Source organism: Castanea sativa, chromosome 8 (assembly GCF_040712315.1).
Source record: "Castanea sativa cultivar Marrone di Chiusa Pesio chromosome 8, ASM4071231v1".
Lineage (NCBI taxonomy): Eukaryota > Viridiplantae > Streptophyta > Magnoliopsida > Fagales > Fagaceae > Castanea > Castanea sativa.
In genome coordinates this window covers 19,572,800-19,595,686 of record NC_134020.1, presented here as the reverse complement: position 1 = coordinate 19,595,686, position 22,887 = coordinate 19,572,800, and the positions used below count along the sequence as shown (strand labels likewise).

Genomic DNA, 22,887 nt, shown 5'->3' with positions numbered 1-22,887 from the left:
GATGATAAGTGGCTTCCAACCCCCTCAACCTTTAAAGTCATTACCCCCCCCCCTCGGATCACTAATGACTACCCCATGGTCTCCTCTCTCATTAACCCGGTCACCAGGTGGTGGAAGGCCGATTCTGTTAGAGCTCTCTTCCTCCCTTTCGAAGCAGACACTATTCTCAAGATTCCCTTGAGCTTTAATCTGCATGATGACAATATTATTTGCATTGGGAATAGAAAAGGAGAATTTTATGTTAAAAGTGCTTATTTTATTGCTGTCAATCTCCTAGAATCGTCTGAGGCTGTTGAGTGCTCTTCAGGTGACCCTAATTCCGCTCTTTGGAAGAATCTTTGGAAGTTAGAACTCCCAGAAAAATTCAAAATATTTTCTTGGAGAGCTTATTTAAATGGCCTACCAATATTGGTCAATATGCAATTAAGGGGTCTGTGCACAAACTACACTTGCCCGGTCTGTGATGAGGAAGTGGAATGCTTAACACATAGTTTAATCACTTGTGACTTTGCCCTCTCAGTTTTGGCCCTTTGGCAAGACTGCCCTTTTAGTTTGCTGCTGGAAACCCGAGACTTCAAAGATCTTGCATTCCATTTTCTAGCGAATTCCCCACAGCAGCACCTGTTGCTTTTCTTTGCCATTTCCTGGGCAAACTGGGATAATAGGAATCTGCAATTCCATGATGAAGGTCGCCTTCGCCCCTTCAAAATTGGGAGATGGCTCAAAGATTAGTTGATGACTTCCACGGCGCCATCAAGATGGATTTCCCCCCTAAACCTTCCAATTCTACAGGCTGGTCTAGCCCATCTCCTGGAGTGTTTAAAGTAAATGTTGATAGGGCATGTTCCCTTGATATAGGAATGAGTTCAGGGGTTGGGGTGGTCATTAGAGATGTGTTTGGCAGAGTTATTGTTGCTCTTTGTAAGTCTCTGCCTTCGCAGTTCCCAGCAGATTGGACAAAACTTTATGCTTTAGAGCAAGGCATTTTGTTGGTGCAGGAAATGGAACTCTCCCAAGTCAAATTTGAATCTGATGCTCTCTCGGCTATCCATGCTATTAACCAAGGTAATACTAAGGGCGAAGCTAGGCACTTGGTGGAGGGTATTTTGTAGGCCAAAGCTTCTTTCTCTTGTCGCTTTTTCACTCACTTGAAAAGGGACTTCAATAGAGTTGCTCACGAGCTTGCTCAGTTCGCCAAGATCAACCATTGTACTCAAGTTTGGAAAGGTGTTACCCCACCTTTTGTATCTCATCTGCTTTAGATTCTCTCACTGTGTATCCTACTGGTGGCTCTCTGTTGTATTCCTTTTCTTGTTTAATGAAATTGTTTTCCTCTAAAAAAAAAGAAAAAATAAAAATGATGTCATTACTGTAAATTTCAAAACAGTCACTAGAAGTTACAATCACCTATTATCAATTCAACAAGTGTCCTTTAAGCCTGATAGGATAGCAATGCATGGTACCTAACAATAATCGACTAAATAAGAGACTTGGCTCCAAGAGAAAGACCATCCCAAACAATTTTTTTTTTTAGAATACCAAGTGTTTTTAACACACACACGCACACACACATACACACATGGAGAGAGAGGTGAAAGTTTTAAAAAAACCGAAAGTGGAAAGAGCATAACTCTTGAATGCACAGCACTACCATCTCAAACAATTAAGAGAACTTATTGAAGTCATTGTGTTATTGTGATAGCTTAGGCTAATTTGAAATATGTTTGCTTTGAATCAACTTGGTGTAGTGAGATAGCTTAGGCTTTGATATATTTTATGCAAAACTTCGAATAAGTTAGACATTGAATTAGTTTGTTTGCAACCTAATTTAGCCTTTTGAAATCTAAAGGCGACCAAGATAACTTAGAATCGAATTCTTGTTCTAATAAACTTTGAATTTCACATATTATTTTTCATTTTCATTATTACTTGCATTTTCAATAAAAAGTTTTCTTAAGTGAGTCATTTCTGAATCCATTCCATAATCCAAGAAGTCAGATACCGCTTTAAACCATCACTCTGAACCATTACATCAAAATATAACTTCAACCACCTGCAATGAGTACCAAAATAGAAAGAAAAAAAAAAGTTTTTGCTCAAAAAATTGTCTAATATTTTGTTGCTTATCTAATGCTTTTTGAACTAAGATGCATTTGTCCAACACTTTTTGGGAAAAAATACTTCCATTTTTTTTAGAAACTTTATGTTTATTGTTTGGTTAATAAGTAAGTGTAGGTGAGTTTTTTTTGTGTCAATGGGCCGAGGCCTGTCTCACTACACCTAGGCCCGTTTTGCTATGGGTTAAGAAGTTGAGCCTGACCCAAAACTCTAGTAGGACCACGCTATGGGCCAATCTATGCACAAGCCTAGTATCCAAGAATGGAGATAATAGAGAAAAATAAATACATATGTACTTTACTCTGTTGACATTAGCACAATTTCATGGATTTAAAGAGTAAATGTCTTACGACAGAAAGTTAGTTGTAGCAAATGGATTAGTTACAACTGGAACATTCACTTAACGGAACAACTGATACGACAAATATAACAAAGAGACTATAGTAGAGTAATTGGTACCGCAAAAATGACAAAGATACTACGATAGAACAACTGATACAACAAAATATAATAAAGATATTACTGCAGAGCAACTGATACAACAAAATATACTAAAGATGTTGCGATAGAACATTGATACAACAAAATATAATAAAGATCCTACAATAGAGCAACTAATACCACAAAATATACTAAAGATATTGAGACAGAACAACTGATATAGCAAAATATAATAAATTTCTAGTAGGTGAAGTTATTATGTGCAAAAGTTTGTAATGAGAGCGAGATGCTTAATCTTCCAGCAAGAAGTAAACCAAAGAGGACCCGACCCCAACCTGAACAACCTTAGTATTAAGCCATGCCATTAAAGTTGTGCATTATGAAAAATTGGGCTATGCCATTAAAGTTGTACATACTGGGGAATGGGCCTAAATAGCTACTTGTTGCTACTTCTGAGATTTCAAAGAGTGAGTTTACTTAAAATGGAGGAAAAAGATATCCTATTGATGCATGCCTTTTTGCCATGCTTACTCTCTTTTCTTTTCACTTCGCTCTTTCTCTCTTCTTTGTTATTTTTCTTTCCATTCTCTTTATTTTTCCTACCTTCATTCCTCCCCTTTCCCATTTATGGCTACTATTCCTATTTATACGTTGTTAATCTTATGAGATTTCTCTATTTTACCCATAGGACTTCACCAACTTTTTATGGTCTACGGTGGACTCCCCTTCAAAGTTGCCCACCAACCTTTAGGTTGCTCATCCACTACCACTACTTGACATGCCTAGTGTATTCTCTTTATTCCACTACTTGTTACATGACAAATTTCCCTTTTGTTTGATCTTGGTTTAAGCCTTTCTCCTTTGTTTGAATGAATAAGGCCTTGGGGTTTTTCCTTTCCTACCTCATTAGCATGCATCGAGTGGTCCCAACTGTTTATCACCTCTTTTGGGCAAAATGCCATCATCCCAGCAAAGCATTTCCCCTAAAAGAGTCACTAGTTAGGAACTGAAACCCCCCCGCCCCATCAAACCACGCCCTTTGAATCCATTGAACATAGGCCCACTTCCCTTGTATTGACTAAGTACAAGTTGGTGGTGCTCTGGCCGCTGCATGCTTGCTCCACTACTTCTCTATTTTTGTTTTCTTTCATTCCCATGCCATTTCTGTCATTGTAGGTTAGTTTTGTTTTCATCCTGCTGCGTGTCCCTTCTGCCCATGTTTATCCTTTATGAAGAGAACATCGTGGGCTTGCTTTGTCTCCTTTTACCCCTTCCTGAGCTAGTGGGTTCGTTTGGCAGGACTTCTTGCCAGACTAGCCCATGGGGTTTTTATCCCTTTATTTCTTCATTCCTTGAGCATTTATGACCTATTAGCTTTCACTTTACTTTTCTTTTACCCCTCATTGTGCCTGTAGGCCTGCTGACCCATTGAGCTTTACCTTTTTCTTTGGGCTTTCACGTCTCGTTTACCTCGCTTTCACCTCTTATTGCATTTGTGGGCCTATTGGCCCACTAGACTTTATTTTTATCCTTCTTTTTTCTTTGGGATTTTACGGCCTCTTTGCATTGTTTTTACCTCTTATTGTGCCTATGGTCCTGCTTGTTGCCATTTCCTGCAGGAAATGGCAACAAGCAGGCCCACTGGGCTTTATTTATTTCTTCTTTGAGCTTTTATGACCCATTTGTTTCTATTTTGTTTTTCTATTCTTTTCTTCTTTATTTTGCTTGCTATTGGGCATTTCTGCTATTAGGTCATTTTTATCAAAAACGGGTATCAACAGTAAGTAATAACACACACCTAATGAATGCAATTAACTATCTTAATTGATTCTTAAAAAAAAAAACTTAGGCCATGTTTGGTTCCTCTGAAAATAAAGTTTATTTTGTTTTCATTTCTTGCTTTATGTAGGACCCACCAATGAAAAAACTAGTTTGGTTTGTTTTTTGTTCTATTTTCATTTTCAATACCCATAAAAATGTGAGAATGAAAACATATGGAAACAACTCTTTGACATTTTCACTTTCAGCAAAACGAGTTTAGTGACATTTTCATAAAAATACTGAAGATTGTGTTTTTTTTTTTTTTTGTTTCCATATGTTTTGTTCTAAAATTCAAAAAATGGATAAAAAAAAATGAAAATGAAAACAAACTATGAGTTCTTAGGGACCAAACAGGGCCTTAATTACTCCATATTTAAAATTAAAAAAAAAAATTATAAAAGAGAGTGAGAAACATTAAAATGGAAAAGAAAAAGGCCTGACTGCTGAGGGATAAGTTTGTAATTTCCTTGGGATTCAACGAAATTAGGGAAAAAACGAGTGCGTGGAATATCAGCCGCACATATAAAGAGATCATACATCAACCGTCCGATCCCTCCTCCATTCCCTCTATAAAAGCAACCACCAAGTCCAACACCTTACCAAGTCGCCTCTACCCTGTTCGGCAATTAGGGTTTTAACAGAGCTGAGCTTATAGCCCTCTCCTCCGCCTCGCTAGAAATGGTTCTCAAAAACTGCTTTCAAAAGCCCTCAATTTCTCATCCTCTGTTTTTGTTTTTCTAAAGCATGTTTGTTCTGATATAAGAAGGCTTCATTATCTGGTCAGTGTGGATTTACCCATTCCCACATGACTCGTTCCCTTGAAGCGATATCGATCGTGTTGTTTTTGTTTAATTTATCTCTCAACGTATCTTCTTTTGCTTTGGGAGAATACTGAAGCAACTATATCTTATTTATTTTCTATATTTATATCAGACCCTAATATTTCCCCCATATTTTATTTAAATTCAAATTCAAATTCGTTTTTATCAATTATTTTTAAGATGGGAGTCTATTATGAGTTACGGTGATGAGTCTACAGACCTGTAATGATTTGCGGTAATGATCGCAAACTTTATGAACATCTAAGGGACTGAGTTTCATTCTAGTACTCCCAATTTACTGTTTTTTTTTTTCTATACTTTGTTTTGCTTTTTTTTTTTTTTTAAATCATTTGGGTGCTTATTATTAATCTATTTGGAAGGGCTTCATATTCTTTCGATAGCTTAATTTGGCTTACACCAAATTGTGTGTGTGCAGCTATGTTTAATTGAAGCCTAGATATACGTTCTCCTCGCTATCCGGTGCAACCTTTATGTTGTATTTGGACGTTGGAGAACTACATTCTTTGTTTTAATAATATTTTATTTAAATCAAATATTGTGTTATGTTCGCGTCTTTTATAAAGGCATTTCTAATTAGTGGTAAAACCCAATTTTGCAACACAAAATTATTATCTTATATTTAGTACCGTATTATAATTAAATATTTTGGTTAAAACTCATGTGTTTGAAAGGTATGTGGAGAGAATCCGTTGTAGGTTTTGATCTAAACAACAATGGCAAAAAAAGTTTGATTCGAGAACCATATATTTTGACGGTGGAACTAGATTTTGAGTTCAGAATGCAGTGTGGCAATAGTCTGTATGACCATGTAGATTTAGATTTTAAAAAGGCCAATTGTCCAATTCCATTGCTAAAATGAAGAAGCTTCTACTTGGGCTGCTTAATAAAGCCCACCAGCCCATCTAATGGGTAATTTGGACAATTGATTTTTGAAACGGAATGGGTAAAATTGGGCTTAGATTATGTCCTTAATTAACAGGAATTGAAAAAGCTGGGCTTGTCAGACTACTTCTCCAAATCGATCAGAAAGATTCGTACTACCATCATGCTTGATGCTTCTAATAAATTGGACTCAAAATCATCCCAGCCAAGTTCATTGCGTTGCTATTATTGATGCAAATTGATTTGACCTGTACACTGCAATTCTCAATTGCTATAAAGCCCTCCTTTGTTGATAAAGGACCTAACTCAATGTTCAGCCCGCTTAAACAAAAACCCAACTTTTAAACATGCTCATTTACAGTTTTATGCTCCTACATAGCCCATGAAGCCCATCAATTCCTCCTCACCTTCATAATTCAATACCCCTTGGAGCCCATCAATATATTCACATCAAAGGTGGTGCTAAAATAGCAAAAAATTTCACTAACCTTGGATGTGAATGCATAAACAGATAAACTACTGAAAATCTTTTTCATCAATTTTTTTTTCTCTCTCTTGACCTAGGAGAAAGATTATCCAAGATGGGGTTAGTGATAAGTAAATGTGGCAAATTTTGGGAGTTACCGTGAAAGCGTTTGATGGATCATGATTATGTATTTGCTTGGGGAATGTTATTGAACCTGTCACCTATCTATTAAAAGTTTAGAATTTGTTTGTTTAATTTTATTTCAAACGTGAAACATGTGCTGATATCAAACTCACCTTCAAACTTAATTATATGTTCTCAATTAAATTTTTTTAGCATTTCACAAATTCGTGTTCGTAATTAATAATTAAATTACTGTTAAAATTGTTGTTGTTGAAATTATAAGATAATTAAATAAAATATTTCAATGAAGAAATTTGCAAAGTGGTATATTTAATGGAACTATCAAAAGCGCTATACTACTACGAAACTTGTCAGGATTATTTTTATAAGCAATGTCTTTAGCTGTAAATCATACAACTTGTAAACTTAAACAATCAAAAAAACAAGCATTGTCCAAAAAAGAGAAAGGACAAAGGAAATGAAAATGAAAATGTTTTCTGAATGGTGGTTCATCAAAAATTCACATACTTGATATGTTCTATACTCACATTAAAAAATAATTATGTGCACACTTTGTAAACTTCAATGACATATCAATGTTTACAATAGAACATATCAATAATTCTATTGTAAACATTGATATGTTCACACTATGTAAATTTTAATGACCAACAATATATTTTGGCCATGAAAACTCTATAAGCTAAACTATTTTAACTTTTTAAGAGTTAGACTACCGAGATATTTAAGTCTACAACTATTCTATTCTATCATAAGCTTGCCTAAGATTTTTTTTTTTTTTTTTTAAGAAACCAAACAAACCAAACTAAGCAATTTTATTCAAGAAAAGAAAGAAATGTCTTGTAGAAGTGTAGAACATGTTTCATCTAGACTAGTAAAGGAAAAAAAAAAAAAAATCTAACTCTCTTTTCTAAAACATGAGCAACTCCTGCCTCCTAATATGAGAGAAGTGAAAAAACACAGAGAACCACAAAGAAATATAGAAACAGAAAGAGAGAATTTTCATTATCAGAAATCAATGGTGATTGAATGACTTAGATTACAAATAGGTGTAAACTTTACATTATGTACTAACTGAGAAGAAAACTGAATCTGTTACAAATCCTAACAACCTTTCCCACGTACCACGTGCAAGAGCTAATATAACAAACTCAGCCCTTTCAAACTAAAATGACACTGTGCTACTTAAGTGGAACGATTGCGATCCTTAATACACATGTCTGCACTGTTTCTCAAACGGCACCGTTTTCTTCTGCTTCAATTTCTTCAATCTTGCACCTGGTGTTTTTTCAAGAAGGAAGGAATTTGTAAATAACCCCCCGCAATAGACCTCGTGTCTTCTAACAATGTGAGTTAAAACAGAGTGAGAAGGAAGAATCCTCCGCTGTGAGGGATTTAAAAACAACATCCGAGTGAGTCCCCTTCGAAAATAGAATGGCAGAAACCGAGCTCCTGAACAAACTGAGCCGCCCTTCTGGCCACCAATCCAATAGTTCCAAGTAATTCCACAGAAGAGGGCTTGGCAATCTTCCTGGAGAGAGCTGCCATCACCATCACCTCCCCCTTTCCATTTCCCACGACAATCCTGATTCCAGCTTCATCCGCATCATCAAACATGGCTCCATCATAGTTTGTCTTAAATTCATTCGGTGCTGCTGGTTTCTATCTGACATTTGGAGGTTGACGACGACCGAATTTTCTCTGAAAATCTGACAAGTTGCTTCAAATATTTTTTGAGTGGGAAGACAATCCTCTTTAAGCTGAAGTTTGTTTCTTCTGTTCTAAACAAACCACGCTACTACTGCGAAAAGATCCGAGTCGCTACTGTGTTGATGAACCACACTACTAATCAAATCTGAGAAGGAGTTTACCGTTGGATATCCCTGAAAATCTAGCTGAAAGCCAATTGCCAAATGGAGTGATTGTTCTAATCCAGCATTTGTTCCAAGTCTCCAAAAAAAAAAAAAAAGATTTGATTTTAATATAGATTGAATAAAGTTATTTTAAAACCTATCCACCAGTGTGTTCATTTGCCGATCAAAGTTGATAGGACTGGTCAAAACTATGCCAAGCCAACAACTTACGTAGTTTCCAACCAGTTCTCGACCAACGTTGGTGGTTTGGTTGTTAGTCGAGGGTCTTGAAAAATAGTTGATAGCTAATCACACGCCAGTAGCTAGGCCAGTATTTCAATTAGGGGTGGCAATTCGTGTTCGCGTGTCGGATTCGTGTCGTGTCGACTCATACGTATCCGACTATATGGGTCAACACTAACCCGACATGTTTATTAAACGGGTCAAGATTCCTCAACCCTAACACGACCCATTTACTAAACGGGTCAGTCGTGTCGACCTGTTTATCTAATTTTATCAAAATGAAGAAAAGCATTTATGGAAAAACAAGCAAATAAATATTTTAAATATAAAATTCAGAACTAATGAGTAATTATATTACAAATAATCATTCAAACTAAATCATATCTCAATATGATAAATAATCAATCACAATACATCAAAGAAAATAAACTACAACAACTAATAAGTTTATATACTTATAGTTTGAATAGTATATTGGTAAAATTTCATTTAATTAAACGGGTCAGACGGGTCAAACGGGTTCTATAGGTTGAACCCTAACCCAACCCGTTTATCAAACGGGTTCGTCGTGTCAACCCGAATATGACACGAATCCATTAAGCCTCAACCCATAACCTGCTAATTTCGTGTCGTGTCGTGTCGGGTTCGCGGGTCGTGTCCAATTTTGCCACCCCTAATTTCAATATAGAGAGGGCAAGATCAAAAGATAATTAAATTTTTTTTAAAAAAACCCTAAAATATTAATAATAAAATTATAAATAACATTAATTATCATACAAAATCTATTAAAATTTAAACAATTGTAAAATAAATAAGCAATTGTAAAACAACCAATTCATAATTACCAACGATCAAAGCAAGAGATTTATCCATGTAGGCACCAGAAAAAGCAGCCCAAGCCCACTTAGAATAGTGGTTGGATCGGTCCAACTGTGGCCCAAAACAATGAATCTGTAAAAGAGGGAAACAAACAACTAAAAGGGGGCTCCACCCGAGGAGGAAAATAAGTAAGAAAATGGGCCAAATACCACCCTTTTATAAACTTTTTTGCCAAAAAACACTGTTTCCGAAATAAATGGCGATCTACCACTTTTTCTAGTACTCGAGCTCACCAAACTCGAGTACCCCATTTTCTAATTCCACCGTGGCATGGCTAACATGGCATTTGGGATTTAAAAAATGCCACTTCGTACTCGAGTTTCCTAGGCTCGAGTACTGTACAGTGTGGTACCCAAGTCCACTAAACTTGAGTATCAATCTGTGTATTTAAAAATTCAACTTGGTACTCAAGTTTTTTGGACTCGAGTACCATTTCCATTAAACCAGGCCCTGTTACCCACACTTAAACTCTACCCACACTTAGCTTACTCTCTCATCACTCCCTTTCTCAGTCTCCCTCTCACTCTAATTCTCCCACACGCTCTCAATCTCCCTTTTAGTCTCGCTCTCGCTCTCATTCTTAGTCTCCCTCTTGTTCTCGGTCTCCCTCTCAGTCTCGGTCTCGCTCTGTACTCTTCCTCTTGCTCACGCTCTCTACTCTCACTTTCGATCTGCATCTTCACAAGGTATGTCTCCTTATCTCAATATTTGTTTAAGCATTGGGTATTTGTGGGTATATGTGGGTATTTGTGGTGTAATTTTTGAATGTTTTTTGTTGTTGTTGTTTTTGATGAACATTTTCATGTGTTATTAGAGCAATTAGTCATTGTAGGACACAGCCACCAAACGGAAACAATTTATAAAAGAGTATTTGGATTATAAGAAAATTTCTAGTGCCACTACATTTTATTTTGTTTTTCTCTCTTATCATTTGAATTTGCACTGACCACTTAGTGAAAGTTGTTTTAGTTTGGTATATGGCTGACTTTGTTGCTTGGAAATGCCTTTACATTACTAACAAGTTGAGGGCTCCACTTAATGAAATTATATTATTTTGGGTGGATTATTACATTCGGGTTTTAGATTTTTTGGAAATTTTTGTTGTTGCTTGGATCATCAAACATCCATGATTCATTGGACTGTAGTACAAACTAGAAAGACCAAGCTATTTCATTAGGAAACATATGGTCGTGACTTTTGTATGATAATGGTTCACAAAGCACATGCTCTGTGAAATTTGTTGCCCCGAACACTTTTGCTGAGCAAATGCATGCATTTTTACCCAAAAACAATTTATGTTCCCTAAAATTTGTCAATGTGGGAACGATGCACTGTTTTTCTCTATTGCGAAAATAGAATGGAACCTAACATGGTGATGGAGGAAATTTCGCTACAATGTATTTTATGAAGAAAATGTTTTACATTGTCAAATCTATCAATGACAAGTTTACTTTTATAAAAAACCCACAATGTTATTTTGAAAAAGGTTTTGCCAAATCTGAAAGGGCTATTTCCAATGTAGAATATGCTTTAGATCTAAGATGACCTTAATGTAATAATATATGCTTAGAATATATAGAGGATCCATAGCTGAGCCTAAATTTTTTTGGGGCTTGATGTTGTTGAATAATGAGTAGGATGCTTGTACTACTTAACATTCTAAAGTTTAATTCATTTTTTCTTATGATATGAGTGAAGGCTGCATTAGATATATATTATTGCCATTTTCAGTCAAATATGTTTATAATTAAAAATAAATAAATAAGAAGAAGAAGAAGAAGAAGAAAGTTTATGTATTTAAAGTGAATTTTCCCCTGATTGCTGTTGTCACCAAATGCATGATAACCCTTAGACGTTCAAGTAAAAGATGTGTGTTTGGATTGCATAATACCTATTAAAAGATGCATAATACTTTCAACTTCTGATTGTGAACTGCCATACCAATTTCAAAGATCATGCTTGTAGTTTAGACACCTTGCCCATTGTAATGCCATGACTCTGTTTACGTACCAGGCACAAACACATCCAAAACAAATGGCTTCACTTACCCTAATGCAATTCTCTTTATTTTGAATCTGCTTGTAAGGTATATAGCCACTCTCTCTTGAATGAAATTCAAGCTTATAAGAGAAATTTATTAAAGAAAAAGAAAGAAAAAGTAGGAACTCAATTATGTGAATTTTACTCATGTGTCATTCTCCTTAAAAAGTGAATTAGAATTTTTATTCTTTGCATTTGACCTAATGAGCCAGTAGTCACTTAATGGGCCATTAATCACTTAATGGGCCATTAATCACCTTTAATTTATGCCAGATATGGACCCACATCGAACGGGACCCTCTATACAAACTGTCTTGATGAGGCAGGCTGTGCATCATTCAAGTTTGCTTTGGGATGCTCCTTTGGAAGGTGAGGTATGCACTTGTCCAAAATCGTAGTCAATATATGTAGTAGAAAGATTTTTGGAATTTAAGTTTGAAGCATAATTATTATGTGCTTAGTGAATGCTATTATTAATACTAAGCTGCTCTATTTGCAGGAAGTGCCAGGTCTACTGACTTGTCGTCACCGAGAGAAAGGTCTGTTTGAAGGTGGGTTAGAAAGGTCACCGATATGGGCTACTTTGGGTCCCACATATGGACCTTGACCATGCACTGATCACGGTCTTAGTGGAGAGATGGCGGCCAGAGACGCACTCATTCCACTTGCCCTATGGTAAGATGACCATCACGCTACAAGACATAGATGTCATAATGGGGGTACCTGTACATGGCTTGCTGGTGGTGGGATTTACCCATATGGACAATTGGCGTGACTTCTGCATCAATTTGCTAGGTACCCCCCTCCATCAGACAGACCAGTCGGTATGAAAAAGAACACTGCAGTGTTGGAAGAGCCGAGGATAAAAGCCAAATGGCTCGAGGAGCAGTTTAGCAACCCTCTCCCTGTTGACGCCACTGAGGTGCGTGTACAGCAGTATGCTCGGTTTTACATACTCCAAATGTTGAGTAGTATGTTGTTTATGGACAAGTCTGGCGAACGGCTCTCAATCATGTAACTACAATTTTTCAATCCAATCAGCAACGGAAATAATTATAGTTAGGGTAGTGCAGCACTAAGTTGGCTATATAGACACCTTTGTAAGGCATCAGAGAAGACAGCCAATCAAATTGGCGGTGCATTGCTGTTAGTGCAGTTATGGGCGTGGGCGAGGTTTCCACACATATGTCCTGTGATGAGGCATCCACACTAGGCACTGCCCCCAGGTCCACTTGCTATCAGGTATGTAGGATCTTAGCTAATTACCGTTTTACATTTCTGCATTAACTTTTTTCGCATGGGAATCATGTAAGTAACTAATATAAAGGTTGTGCCTGTGTTTTTTGCTAGATGGAAAGGAGCTAAGATAACAATTGAACATCCAATGCACGTCCTACGCGCCTATCGTGTGTCGCTTGCTTCGCTACGGCCAAATCAGGTATCGACCTTTACAAGTGGGAACCGCTTTGGCATGTAGTTGTTGTACTTACAATTCGCTTTGGAATGAATAAACCTAATACCTTTCAGAGTAAACATTGTTGCCATGTATTGTTCACATTCGTTACACATTTTTTCTAATTATATTGTTAATATGGTTGTTTGCATCTGTTGGATCATTGTAGATTGTCTAGGAGTCATATAGAGTATATTTGGATTCCTTGGCCACATATTGTACGGCAGGCTAAGACATATGGAGGTCCATCGTGCTACTCATACATTTTTGGGTGGTTGAAGGCCATCACCCCAAACGTGTTCTTCGACAGTTTAGGATGAAGCAAGACGTACCAGTCAATGTCGATTCCTCAATTGAACTCTACAAGATAACACTCCAGGGCAAGCATGAAAAAAACTAGGTTAAAGAACATGCAACACATATTGCTAGATGGGCTGTGCACGCCACAATTTCCGAAGCACCGCCCTTTCATGGGGTAATGAGCTACAATGACAAGTATATGGTGTGGTATTGTCCCATCACTGTTCGGCATATTACAAAAGAGTCCTCGTACTGGGCCACTTTGGTAAGTTTACAAAGACTATTCTATTATAAATGTACCTCGCTTCGCATAATTTAGTTCAACCTTCTAACACTACTCTTGTATACTTGTGACAGGTTGAATCACAGTTGAGGATTATGGCGAAGTGCGAACCAGGGTCCGAGATCTACACCAAATGTATTAATGCCTTGCAATCTGTTGAAGAGATCAGTCGATTGACCTTGGACGATGCACGCACTGCGGGTAACACAAGTGAACCGGCTGTAGGGCGTGGTCGGTAAACAGGTGGACGTCAAGGGCATGGAAGCCGTCAATCTAGCCAGCGTCATACATCTAGTCGGCGTCCCACAACTGGTTGCCGTCACACATCTGGTGGGCGTCACACACCCGTGCATGACCACACCATGGAAAAGGCAAGTCAGACAACAGATGAGATATGTTTGGACACTAGTTATGACATGGGCTCCATGGCACATGATGATGCGGGTCCATCCCATACGTTTTCCCATGGGGAGACATGTCAGTCCCCATCCATAGTTCGTGATGATACCTGCCCACCCACATCCTCTACTACATCTCCGTTGCCCACCACCCATACATCTCCCCCACCGACTACCGGCATTGCCCCCGCAGATGTACATGGTAGAAATGAGATGAGATTCATGCCCACCCCTAGGCTACCCACCCCTAGTGCCATCCAGACAGAGATACCCACCCCCCCACCAGAGGCTTCACACAGTGAGGATCGGGGGCTACCCACCCCTGGTGCCATCCAGACAGAGATACCCACCCCCCCACCAGAGGCTTCACACATTGAGGATCGACAGCGAAGGCCGCAATGGACACGGACACATCCTCCTGACTGTGGGACTGGACATGGTACTATAAATCGATTTAATCCCGATTACATATACATCTCTTTATGGTGAAATGATTTGAATATTAGTATTTGCTTGTGCTGTTTTTAGGCAAGGTGAGACCAATCAAGGAACCAGTGAGAAGAAGAAAATGAGGATGATTTTCGATGGTCAATTCGCAAAGGCTTTTGACTAGACCTTGTGACTGCCCTACCCCTTCCACAGGTATGTAGCTAGTTTTCTGTACGTTTATGCTTTGAATATAGCAAGATTGGAATTCTACTTCTTCTTGGGTTCTTGTGCAAAATTTGCTTGAAAAGAATTCATTCTTCTGTAGGTATTCTTATTTGTATTTTCTGTTTTCTATGGGGCTCTGCTGCTTACACACACACACACACACAAGAAAAACAAGAACTAAAGGATCACATATAATTAAAAAAAATTTATGGGGTTCTCTTATCTGGGTTGTCTTGTAATGGTTTGTTGTTTACAACTTGGGGTTCTCGTTTCTGGGGTTCTCTTATCATGCTAATGAGTTATCCCTAGAGTAATTGAATATTGTATACTTTTGCAGTTAAACCGATTGGTAACAGACAAGTGGGTTGATGGGTGGGATGACCCTCGCCTCATGACTCTAGCTGGTTTACATCGTAGGGGTGTAACTCCAACTGCAATTAATGCATTTGTTAGGGGAGTTGGGATCACAAGAAGGTATGCTTTTGTTCAGGGTGTGTATTGGGCATTGATTAAAATAAAGTGCATGATCTATGTCCCGTTGTTATCATTAATATGCCTTTTCTTGTGCTACAGTGACAATAGTATAATAAATTTGGATCGCCTCGAGTATCACATAAGAGAAGAACCAAACAAAGCAGCACCCCGTACAATGGTCGTGCTACATCCGCTCAAGGTTTGTATCTTGTTTTGAGCTATCTCTAGAATATTTTCCCACTCATGTTGCAACTTGTCCTTTATTTGTTTCAAGGTTGTTATTACAAATCTCGGAGCTGACTCAATAATAAATCTCGATGCAAAGAGATGGCCTGATGCTCAAACAGATGATGCATCTGCTTTTTACAAGGTAACTGTGGATTTCTTCATCTCTTTCTTTCAAGGCTAAAATTATAGTTCTATTCTTTTTAGTATAATAATACTGTTTCAGTGCTGCTATGTGGAATTTGACCAATCAGCTAGGAAACTTAATATTCTTTTTGCATCCTTAACTCATATTGGCTCTAGAATATTTGGCTCATTGTGGCAACTGTACTTATGATATTACTGCCATAATTTATGCTTGGTCTTCAACAAAATCGGCTAATATTAATTATGAGAATAACTTTACTCTTTTTATGTACATATCACATTTTCTACTTTAATTGCGAAGTTCATGTTAATTAAGAACCATATTTTGCTCCATGTGTTCAATTTATAATCTGTTAGTGGTTCTGCTTTTTACTGCTTCTACCTTAGGTTCCCTTTTCGAATATTATATAAATTGAAAATTCTGACTTCCGGATGAAAGATTAAAAGGATTACTATGGGCTTGCTCCGGGTACATCTGTCCTTCTCAGGTATGCAACTATTGTAAAGTCATCTCTGCCAGTCATTTTGCAGATCTGCGCTATATACTGAGAATTCTTTTTGTTGGTGCAGATATGCGTTCCCCATAAAGTGCACTGAAGTTATCCTAGCTGATGATAAGGAAACTATTCTAGAGATCCAAGCTGAGTATGATCCTGTAAAGAAGACAAAGCCTAAGGTTCATTGTTGTGCTGGATTTCCTGTTCGATATGTGAACCTTCATTTGAGCACTACAAAATTAATTTGGTGTTGGGTGAATGCTTTGGTCAATTTTATTTCATTTTTTCTTGTCAAATTAAATATTATGCAGGGAGTTCTTCATTGGGTGGTTCCACCTTCTCCTGGGGTTGATCCACTCATGGTGGAGGTCAGATTGTTTGACAAATTGTTCCTTTCAGAGGTTGGCAAACATCAACTATCTAACGGTTTCATATTTCCCTCTTTATCTTTTTTTTTATATTTGAAATAAATTCTTACCTGTGTTTTTATTGTTGAATCAGAACCCTGCTGAACTTGATGATTGGCTTGCTGATCTGAACCCACAGTCCAAAGTGGTGCATATGCGGATATGCCACATCCTTGCTGCAGAATGCTGCAGTTGGGGACCAATTTCAGTTTGAAAGGCTTGGTAGACTCCAGAACCCTTTCACCTCTATTTATATATTGAATATTTTGATGACTTATTTGTAAAATATAAACAAAGGTGCACTTGCATGGCATAGATTTTATTGTGCATCAAGCTATAACTTAAGCACCTTAGTAAAATACGAATCCTCCACTTTCCAGTACCTGTGAGATATATTCTTTAAACTAATATTTTTCTTCCAAAATTTACCCAACTGCTGTTATCATTTCACAAAGTTAGCATTTTTGTCCTTCATTAAAGCTTTTAAGAAGCTAACCCAATGTATCATATATTCTACTCAAACCAACTGTTGTATCATATATTGCTTTCCTATCTGATTGTATGTGTTTTATATCTGCCATTTCAGGTTATTTTGTGGTCGATAGAGATTCTACTCCTGGAAAGCTCGTCTTCAATCGGACAGTAACTCTAAGAGACAACTATAGCAAGGGTGGTAAGTAGGTTTGTGAAAATGGAAAGCACAAGTAAGATGTAAAGTGGCAAAAGCAGGAACTACAATACTTGGACTATTTTGTGTATAAAGTACTTACTAAATTATTTTATATATTTTTTCCTGGATGAGTGTATTCAAATTTTTCACACTACATCAAATATATCATATGGTTAGTGAGGTCCATGCAGTGCATATGTGGGAAAATACATTGAAATCTGTTCTTAGTCCACCGGAATGTCGTCTTTAGCCCTTTCATCTTTTCATTATGTTGTAACCACTCACCATGTATAAGAGTTCTTTGTTGATAAAACTGGTTTCTGCTTATAGGAATCCTAATTCCTTTATATACGCCAAAATAATGCGTGGCACAATTCCTTTTGGAACCAAAATTCACTTTCTTGCTTGCTCCCATTTCATATTTCTTAACCTAATTGAAAACGGGAGTGGGTTATATTTTGGAAATAGTAATGCTGAAGAAAACATTTTTCACAGTTGCTGAAGTGGTTAACTTTAGAGAAAAAGTGGTGGGTTAGTCTTCAGCAAATGCGAAAAAAATTGAATAAGTACTTAGTAGCCATTACTGTTCTGAGAACAGATTTCAATGAGCTTCCCAACCTTCCTAATAGATACCAGAAACTGGCTGTTTTTTGAAGCTGTAGGAGATATTCTTCTCCATAGTACCACTAGACTTTCTAATACTGACACAACTAAGTCAATGTCATAAGAGTGCCCCCCAGAGGTTGACGGCAAGGGAAAGAGCAATCATTCAATGTTTCCTCCTCAAATTGCAGACTAGATCTCCTTATGAGTTATGTCTTTGTCATTGGAGAAGCTCCTAGATAATTTGCTATGCTGAGAAGCCTTAGCATAAAGCCAACTGAAACTGATCCCTATCTCCAGGAATCATGCTTACTATAGTTTCAAGAACTCTTCTATTCTTTTCCATAAGCTCTTCAGTTCAAGACACTGAACTCTCTGGAGGTCTATTCTTTGTAGTGTCTAGTAGCCAACGACTAGCATAGACATGTAAAGCTTCACCGATAAGCTGTGGTGATAGCATGTATGTTGATCTGATGGCAGTAATCAGACAACGGAACAGGTCTATGTCAAGGTCGGATATATCCTCAGTCCACCAATCCTTTGGGACAGAATGGTGATGTTTTTTGGAGTAACCGGGTCTAGTATAGGTGTAGGACCATGCCACCCGCACAGAGTCATCAGTTTTAAGCAAGGATTTGTATCTAAAATATAATTCTTAAAATTTACATCTTAGGATCAATCTCTCATGAAAATAAAAAGAAATTTAGAAGAAAAAGTCTTCACCTTTGCTGGGGGTGTGAGGATTTTCTCAACAATTGAATCAATGCACTTTCTGGTGATTCCATAAGTCTCAGACCACTCAGGTAACTTAGATGTGTTCTGGAGTGTGATGATAGAGTCCTTCCAGCCTTCAAGAATGCATGACATGATAGTCTTAGCCCTTAGGTTGTCTTTCATGTTAGCCATTTGGGACTTTTACTGCTTTCCCATAAATGCTAACCCCCTGTGATTAGTAGAAGATTACCTCTTTCTCTTGGCTTGTTTATAAGTTCGGAGTTTCTTTGTGGGAAGCAAAACCTTATGGTGTGAGCCAAGCACTGGTGAAAAGAAAAATAGTGCACCTGGCTCAAAAAAAAAAAAAAAAAAAATTGGTTTATAATTTTTTTGAGCAATCTTTAATCAAGTCCCTTTAATACTTTTATGGATACTCTAGGATGGAGAATTTCAGATGGATCTATTAGGGCTGGTTTAGAGTGTACATTCTTGCTTGGAAGAAGTCAAATTCTAACATCAAAAGAAACTGAGGCACTAGGACTACATGGAACAACGATATTGCTGGATGGAGGTTTGATTCTCATGCTCGCTTTGTTACTCATTTCACCATTCTGAATGAATTGAGTTGAATATTTAACCTGTAAGTTTTACTTATAGTTACCATACAGTGTTTCACTTTTTTGCATGTCGATATTGTCCTGAGGACATTGTTTTTTACTCTAGTTATATATTTATTTTGACTTTGCAGTTGTCATATTCTTTTGAATGTTTGCAAAATTTTGTGGGTGTTGTAGGAGGAATGTTATAGATTCAAAGAATTTTAGTTATACTGTTTGCACCAGACGACAAAAGCCAATCCTTATAACAAATTAATTATCAAAAAGAAAACAAAACTCTTAAGAGTTCTTTTGAATGTTTTCCAGCCCACACCAAAGAATCTGCTAATGCTTTGGTGAAGACAATAAAGATGACATTTGGAGAGGCACCATTGGCTCTTATGGTTGCAATGGCAAGTGACAAAGACCATGTTGGATTTGCAAGAGGGTTTCTTTCAGGTATAGTCCCTTGTTGGATTTTGTTGTCTGTTACTAAAAATGACTTTATTACTAATGTTGGAGGGTATAATGAGAACATGAATTGTTTTTATGTTATCAGAACCCCATCTCCCCTTCCCACAAAAAGTAACGTTCTTATGTCAAGATGTGGTGGCTCCATCTATTATTTTGTGGGTACCAAGTGAAGCCCCCAAGGCTTAATTTACAGGAGGACAAGAACTCAAATTTATTAAAAATTTCAGTTCTAAAACATTTTAAATAATTCTAAAAGAAGCCTTAACTTTATGTGCATGCCTTTGCTATATGGTCTATTTGGATTAAGTGGTCTTAGAAAAAAGTGACTTTAGTACATGTTCTTCTGGCCCTTCTGGGTGGGTGGTGAATGAAGAATCCTAGTTGTTTGTACCTTCTTATCTTATTCGCTGTGTAGCGTTTAACACAAATTAACCTGAAATGTGTTGTGGTGGTAGGCCAACACAAATAAGCAGTTTTGTGGAGCCTTGGAGAGTCCTGATTTAGACTTTACCACATTTTCTTTTTTCAGGTGGAGAATTAGAAGCAGTCCTTCTGACTGAAGCTGACATTGTTGGAGGCAACTCTCGAACAACTTCAGCTTCTTTATTAAGAGATTGTTGGATCCAAGCTTCCAAAGAATTGGGCATTGATATTGTCCATGATGGCACGACATAATCCAGGGAAGTGTTCAATAATCTATTAGTGTGCTCTGCAAGCAAATTAGAAAATGGAACCATATTAGCTGCTGAAAGTTCATTAATGGCTTCATTGAAGGCTACAAATCAGATCCTAAGAGAAAGAACAGATAATCAGTCAGGCATTATTGTAGTCACTGGATCTCTGCATATAGTTTCAATGGTATTAGCTGCTCTCAGTGGTTAAGGCAGATTATCTATGATGTTGCTTTGAGTAACGGTTTCTATAGCAGATTTTGCTGACGGAAAATTGTAGTAGGTGCAACCCCGTTTAATTTGAGTGGGAAAGAATGATCTTATAAATTACATCAGCTTCACCTTCACTATGGATTTTTTTATTTCAATATTTAGAGTTTTTGAAGTTTCAAAAGTTCGAATTCTTGTGAATCCTGTTATGTCTTTATAGCTATTTGTTAAACATTATTTTGGTTACTTGGGTCCTAGAAGAGTCTTTGTAGCTAGGGCTGGACAGGGCAGCCAACTAGGTCACCAATGCAGTTAGATTGTTCATCCAAAAATACTTAGGAATATGTTGAGATTTTGCATACCACAAGAACATGGTTGTTAAAATCTCAATTCAGATTTTAGAATTTTCAATTCCTACAATCTTAGAATTGTTAAACAATTCAGATTGCACTAGGATTCATAGGATCTAGATCCAAATTGTGATTAGTTGCATTAGGATTCTATTTATGATTAGTTGTGAGTTGTGGAATTTGTGTTAAAAAATATAAAAATTTTATTCTATTTGGACTAAACTCTTCAGTTTTGGCCTAAAAAGTAAAAATAAAATAAACATTAAAAATTATAGATATGAGCCCTCAATAAGCAATATGAAAAGCATTTAATGCTTTTTAGCATGTGTAGCAAATCCAGAATTTGTGAAATATATATATATAAATTAGTTTATTCTTTTATTAAAATAAGTTGGTAAATTACTGGGTCCCTCTTTTGAAGTTTTACAAAATGACACTCCCTTCCAATATGAACATAATGAAACTCATCCCTTGTACAATGGAGGTTGTTTAGAAAATAATAATATTTTCAAGTCCCACCAAAAACAATGATGTTGGAATTCCTAAACCCGGCCCAAAATAATGGATATTTGTATAGAGCATGTTCGTATGCTTTTGCTCCGATGGCATTTGAGACGTCTTGTTGTAATAATAACGTTGTATAAGTCTCTTTCCCACAATTTTTTTTTCTTCCATTTTTCATTGGTTTCCGATTTTACATCATCTTGGATCATGAGAGGCCATTTGTTTAAATTTGACATTCAAGATCTAATCGTGTAACTTCAAATATAATGAGCATGGATTGGAGGTAATTAATCACATTACATAAAGTATCTGTTTGGATACGGATTAAATTTGCTACGTCTAGCGTTTTCACGTTTTCTTCCCCCCCTTTTTTTTTTCTTCTCTGCTACTGCACGCGTCAGGGACAGATGCTACTGTTCATGCTACTGTAGCATGAACAGTAGCCGCATATGTTGACTTTTCAACCCTTTTCAGCTCCTTTTCACCTTTTAACCGACAAATGACATTGTATATTACTGTTCAATACTATTCATGTATTGTTTATGGGACCCACAAACACTTTATTCAGAAAAAAAATATTAAAAATGGGACCCACAATACTATTCACACATTAAAAAATTATTTTGCTACAGTGTTTTCAGTTTTCAGCAATAAGTTTTATCCAAACGGACCCAAAGTGCAGTGCATACGAGGTTTTTTGTTTTTGGGGTTTTTTTTTTTTTTGGTACAGTGCGTACAAGCTTGGTAGAACCAGAGCAGAGCAGAGTGCTTAAGTTTGTAAGATACAATTTAAAGTGGTACATATATTTATTGAAAATGACATCCATTTATTCATACTTCTATAAACTCGAGAGTACCAAAAAACAAGGAAAAAAAACAAACAAACAAAAAAAAACCTCTATAAACTCGAGACTTGCATTAAAAAAAAAAACAATAAAAAAAAAACCTCGAGAGTACTACTCTAGATGATTTTTAAGTAAAAACCCAAGCCATACTTGAGTTTACTGGACTCGAGTACCGGTAACACAGTACTCGAGTTCTATAAACTCAAGTACTAATCTGTATGATTTGTGCACATTTTATTATTATACCCGAGCCATTCTCGAGCTTACTGGACTCGGGTACTTCTAACACAGTACTCGAGTTCTTTAAACTCGAGTACCAAGTTTCATACTTATTACATACACCTACTTCCTAGCAGCAACCACTACAACCACTACAATGAATGCATAATGAATAGTACTTGATTTCAAGGAACTCGAGTACCTATTCACAAAATGTACCCCTTCAGCTTTCAGCTATTTTTAGTAGGGATCTTTGTTACTCATTTTCAGTTCCAACTCCATGTGACGAGTCAGAACGCTATGTGGATGTAGAAGGTACTGGTAGTTGGGTCACCATCTGCAAGTCTTTGAGTCTCAGTGTCAGTTCTCCATCCAAGACCAACGTGTTGTCCATTTAACCTTTGGGTCAACCCTGCTGTGACCAGTACATAGAGGTAATAGTTAAATGCTTAGTTTTAGTTTGC

General features: G+C 37.0%; 3 protein-coding genes and 2 non-coding genes across 5 annotated transcripts; all 5 read left to right on the top strand.

Annotated features, from left to right (window-relative positions):
• Positions 1–75: 75 nt before the first annotated feature.
• On the top strand, positions 76–732 carry LOC142605970 (uncharacterized). Its single transcript, XM_075777394.1, has one exon. It carries the CDS (start codon positions 76–78, stop codon positions 730–732), a length of 657 nt encoding a protein of 218 aa, XP_075633509.1.
• Positions 733–5,397: 4,665 nt separating this feature from the next.
• LOC142608482 (small nucleolar RNA SNORD25) lies at positions 5,398–5,480 on the top strand. Its single transcript, XR_012839511.1, has one exon. It is a non-coding gene; the product is annotated as a small nucleolar RNA SNORD25 (small nucleolar RNA).
• A 99-nt stretch (positions 5,481–5,579) lies between these two features.
• Positions 5,580–5,724, top strand: LOC142608513 (small nucleolar RNA snoR136). Its single transcript, XR_012839539.1, has one exon. It is a non-coding gene; the product is annotated as a small nucleolar RNA snoR136 (small nucleolar RNA).
• A 9,470-nt stretch (positions 5,725–15,194) lies between these two features.
• Positions 15,195–20,689, top strand: LOC142606592 (glutamine--tRNA ligase). The gene is given in 10 exon segments (XM_075777900.1): positions 15,195–15,291; positions 15,391–15,490; positions 15,566–15,661; positions 16,051–16,151; positions 16,234–16,339; positions 16,472–16,561; positions 16,662–16,712; positions 17,150–19,125; positions 19,478–19,609; positions 20,154–20,689. Coding segments are annotated over 8 exon segments (726 nt in total). The 5' UTR covers positions 15,195–15,208; the 3' UTR covers positions 17,249–19,125; positions 19,478–19,609; positions 20,154–20,689.
• Positions 18,981–20,299, top strand: LOC142605969 (dihydrofolate synthetase-like). The gene is made up of 3 exons (XM_075777393.1): positions 18,981–19,125; positions 19,478–19,609; positions 20,154–20,299. Exons 1-3 carry the CDS (start codon positions 18,981–18,983, stop codon positions 20,297–20,299), a joined length of 423 nt encoding a protein of 140 aa, XP_075633508.1.
• Positions 20,690–22,887: the final 2,198 nt, after the last annotated feature.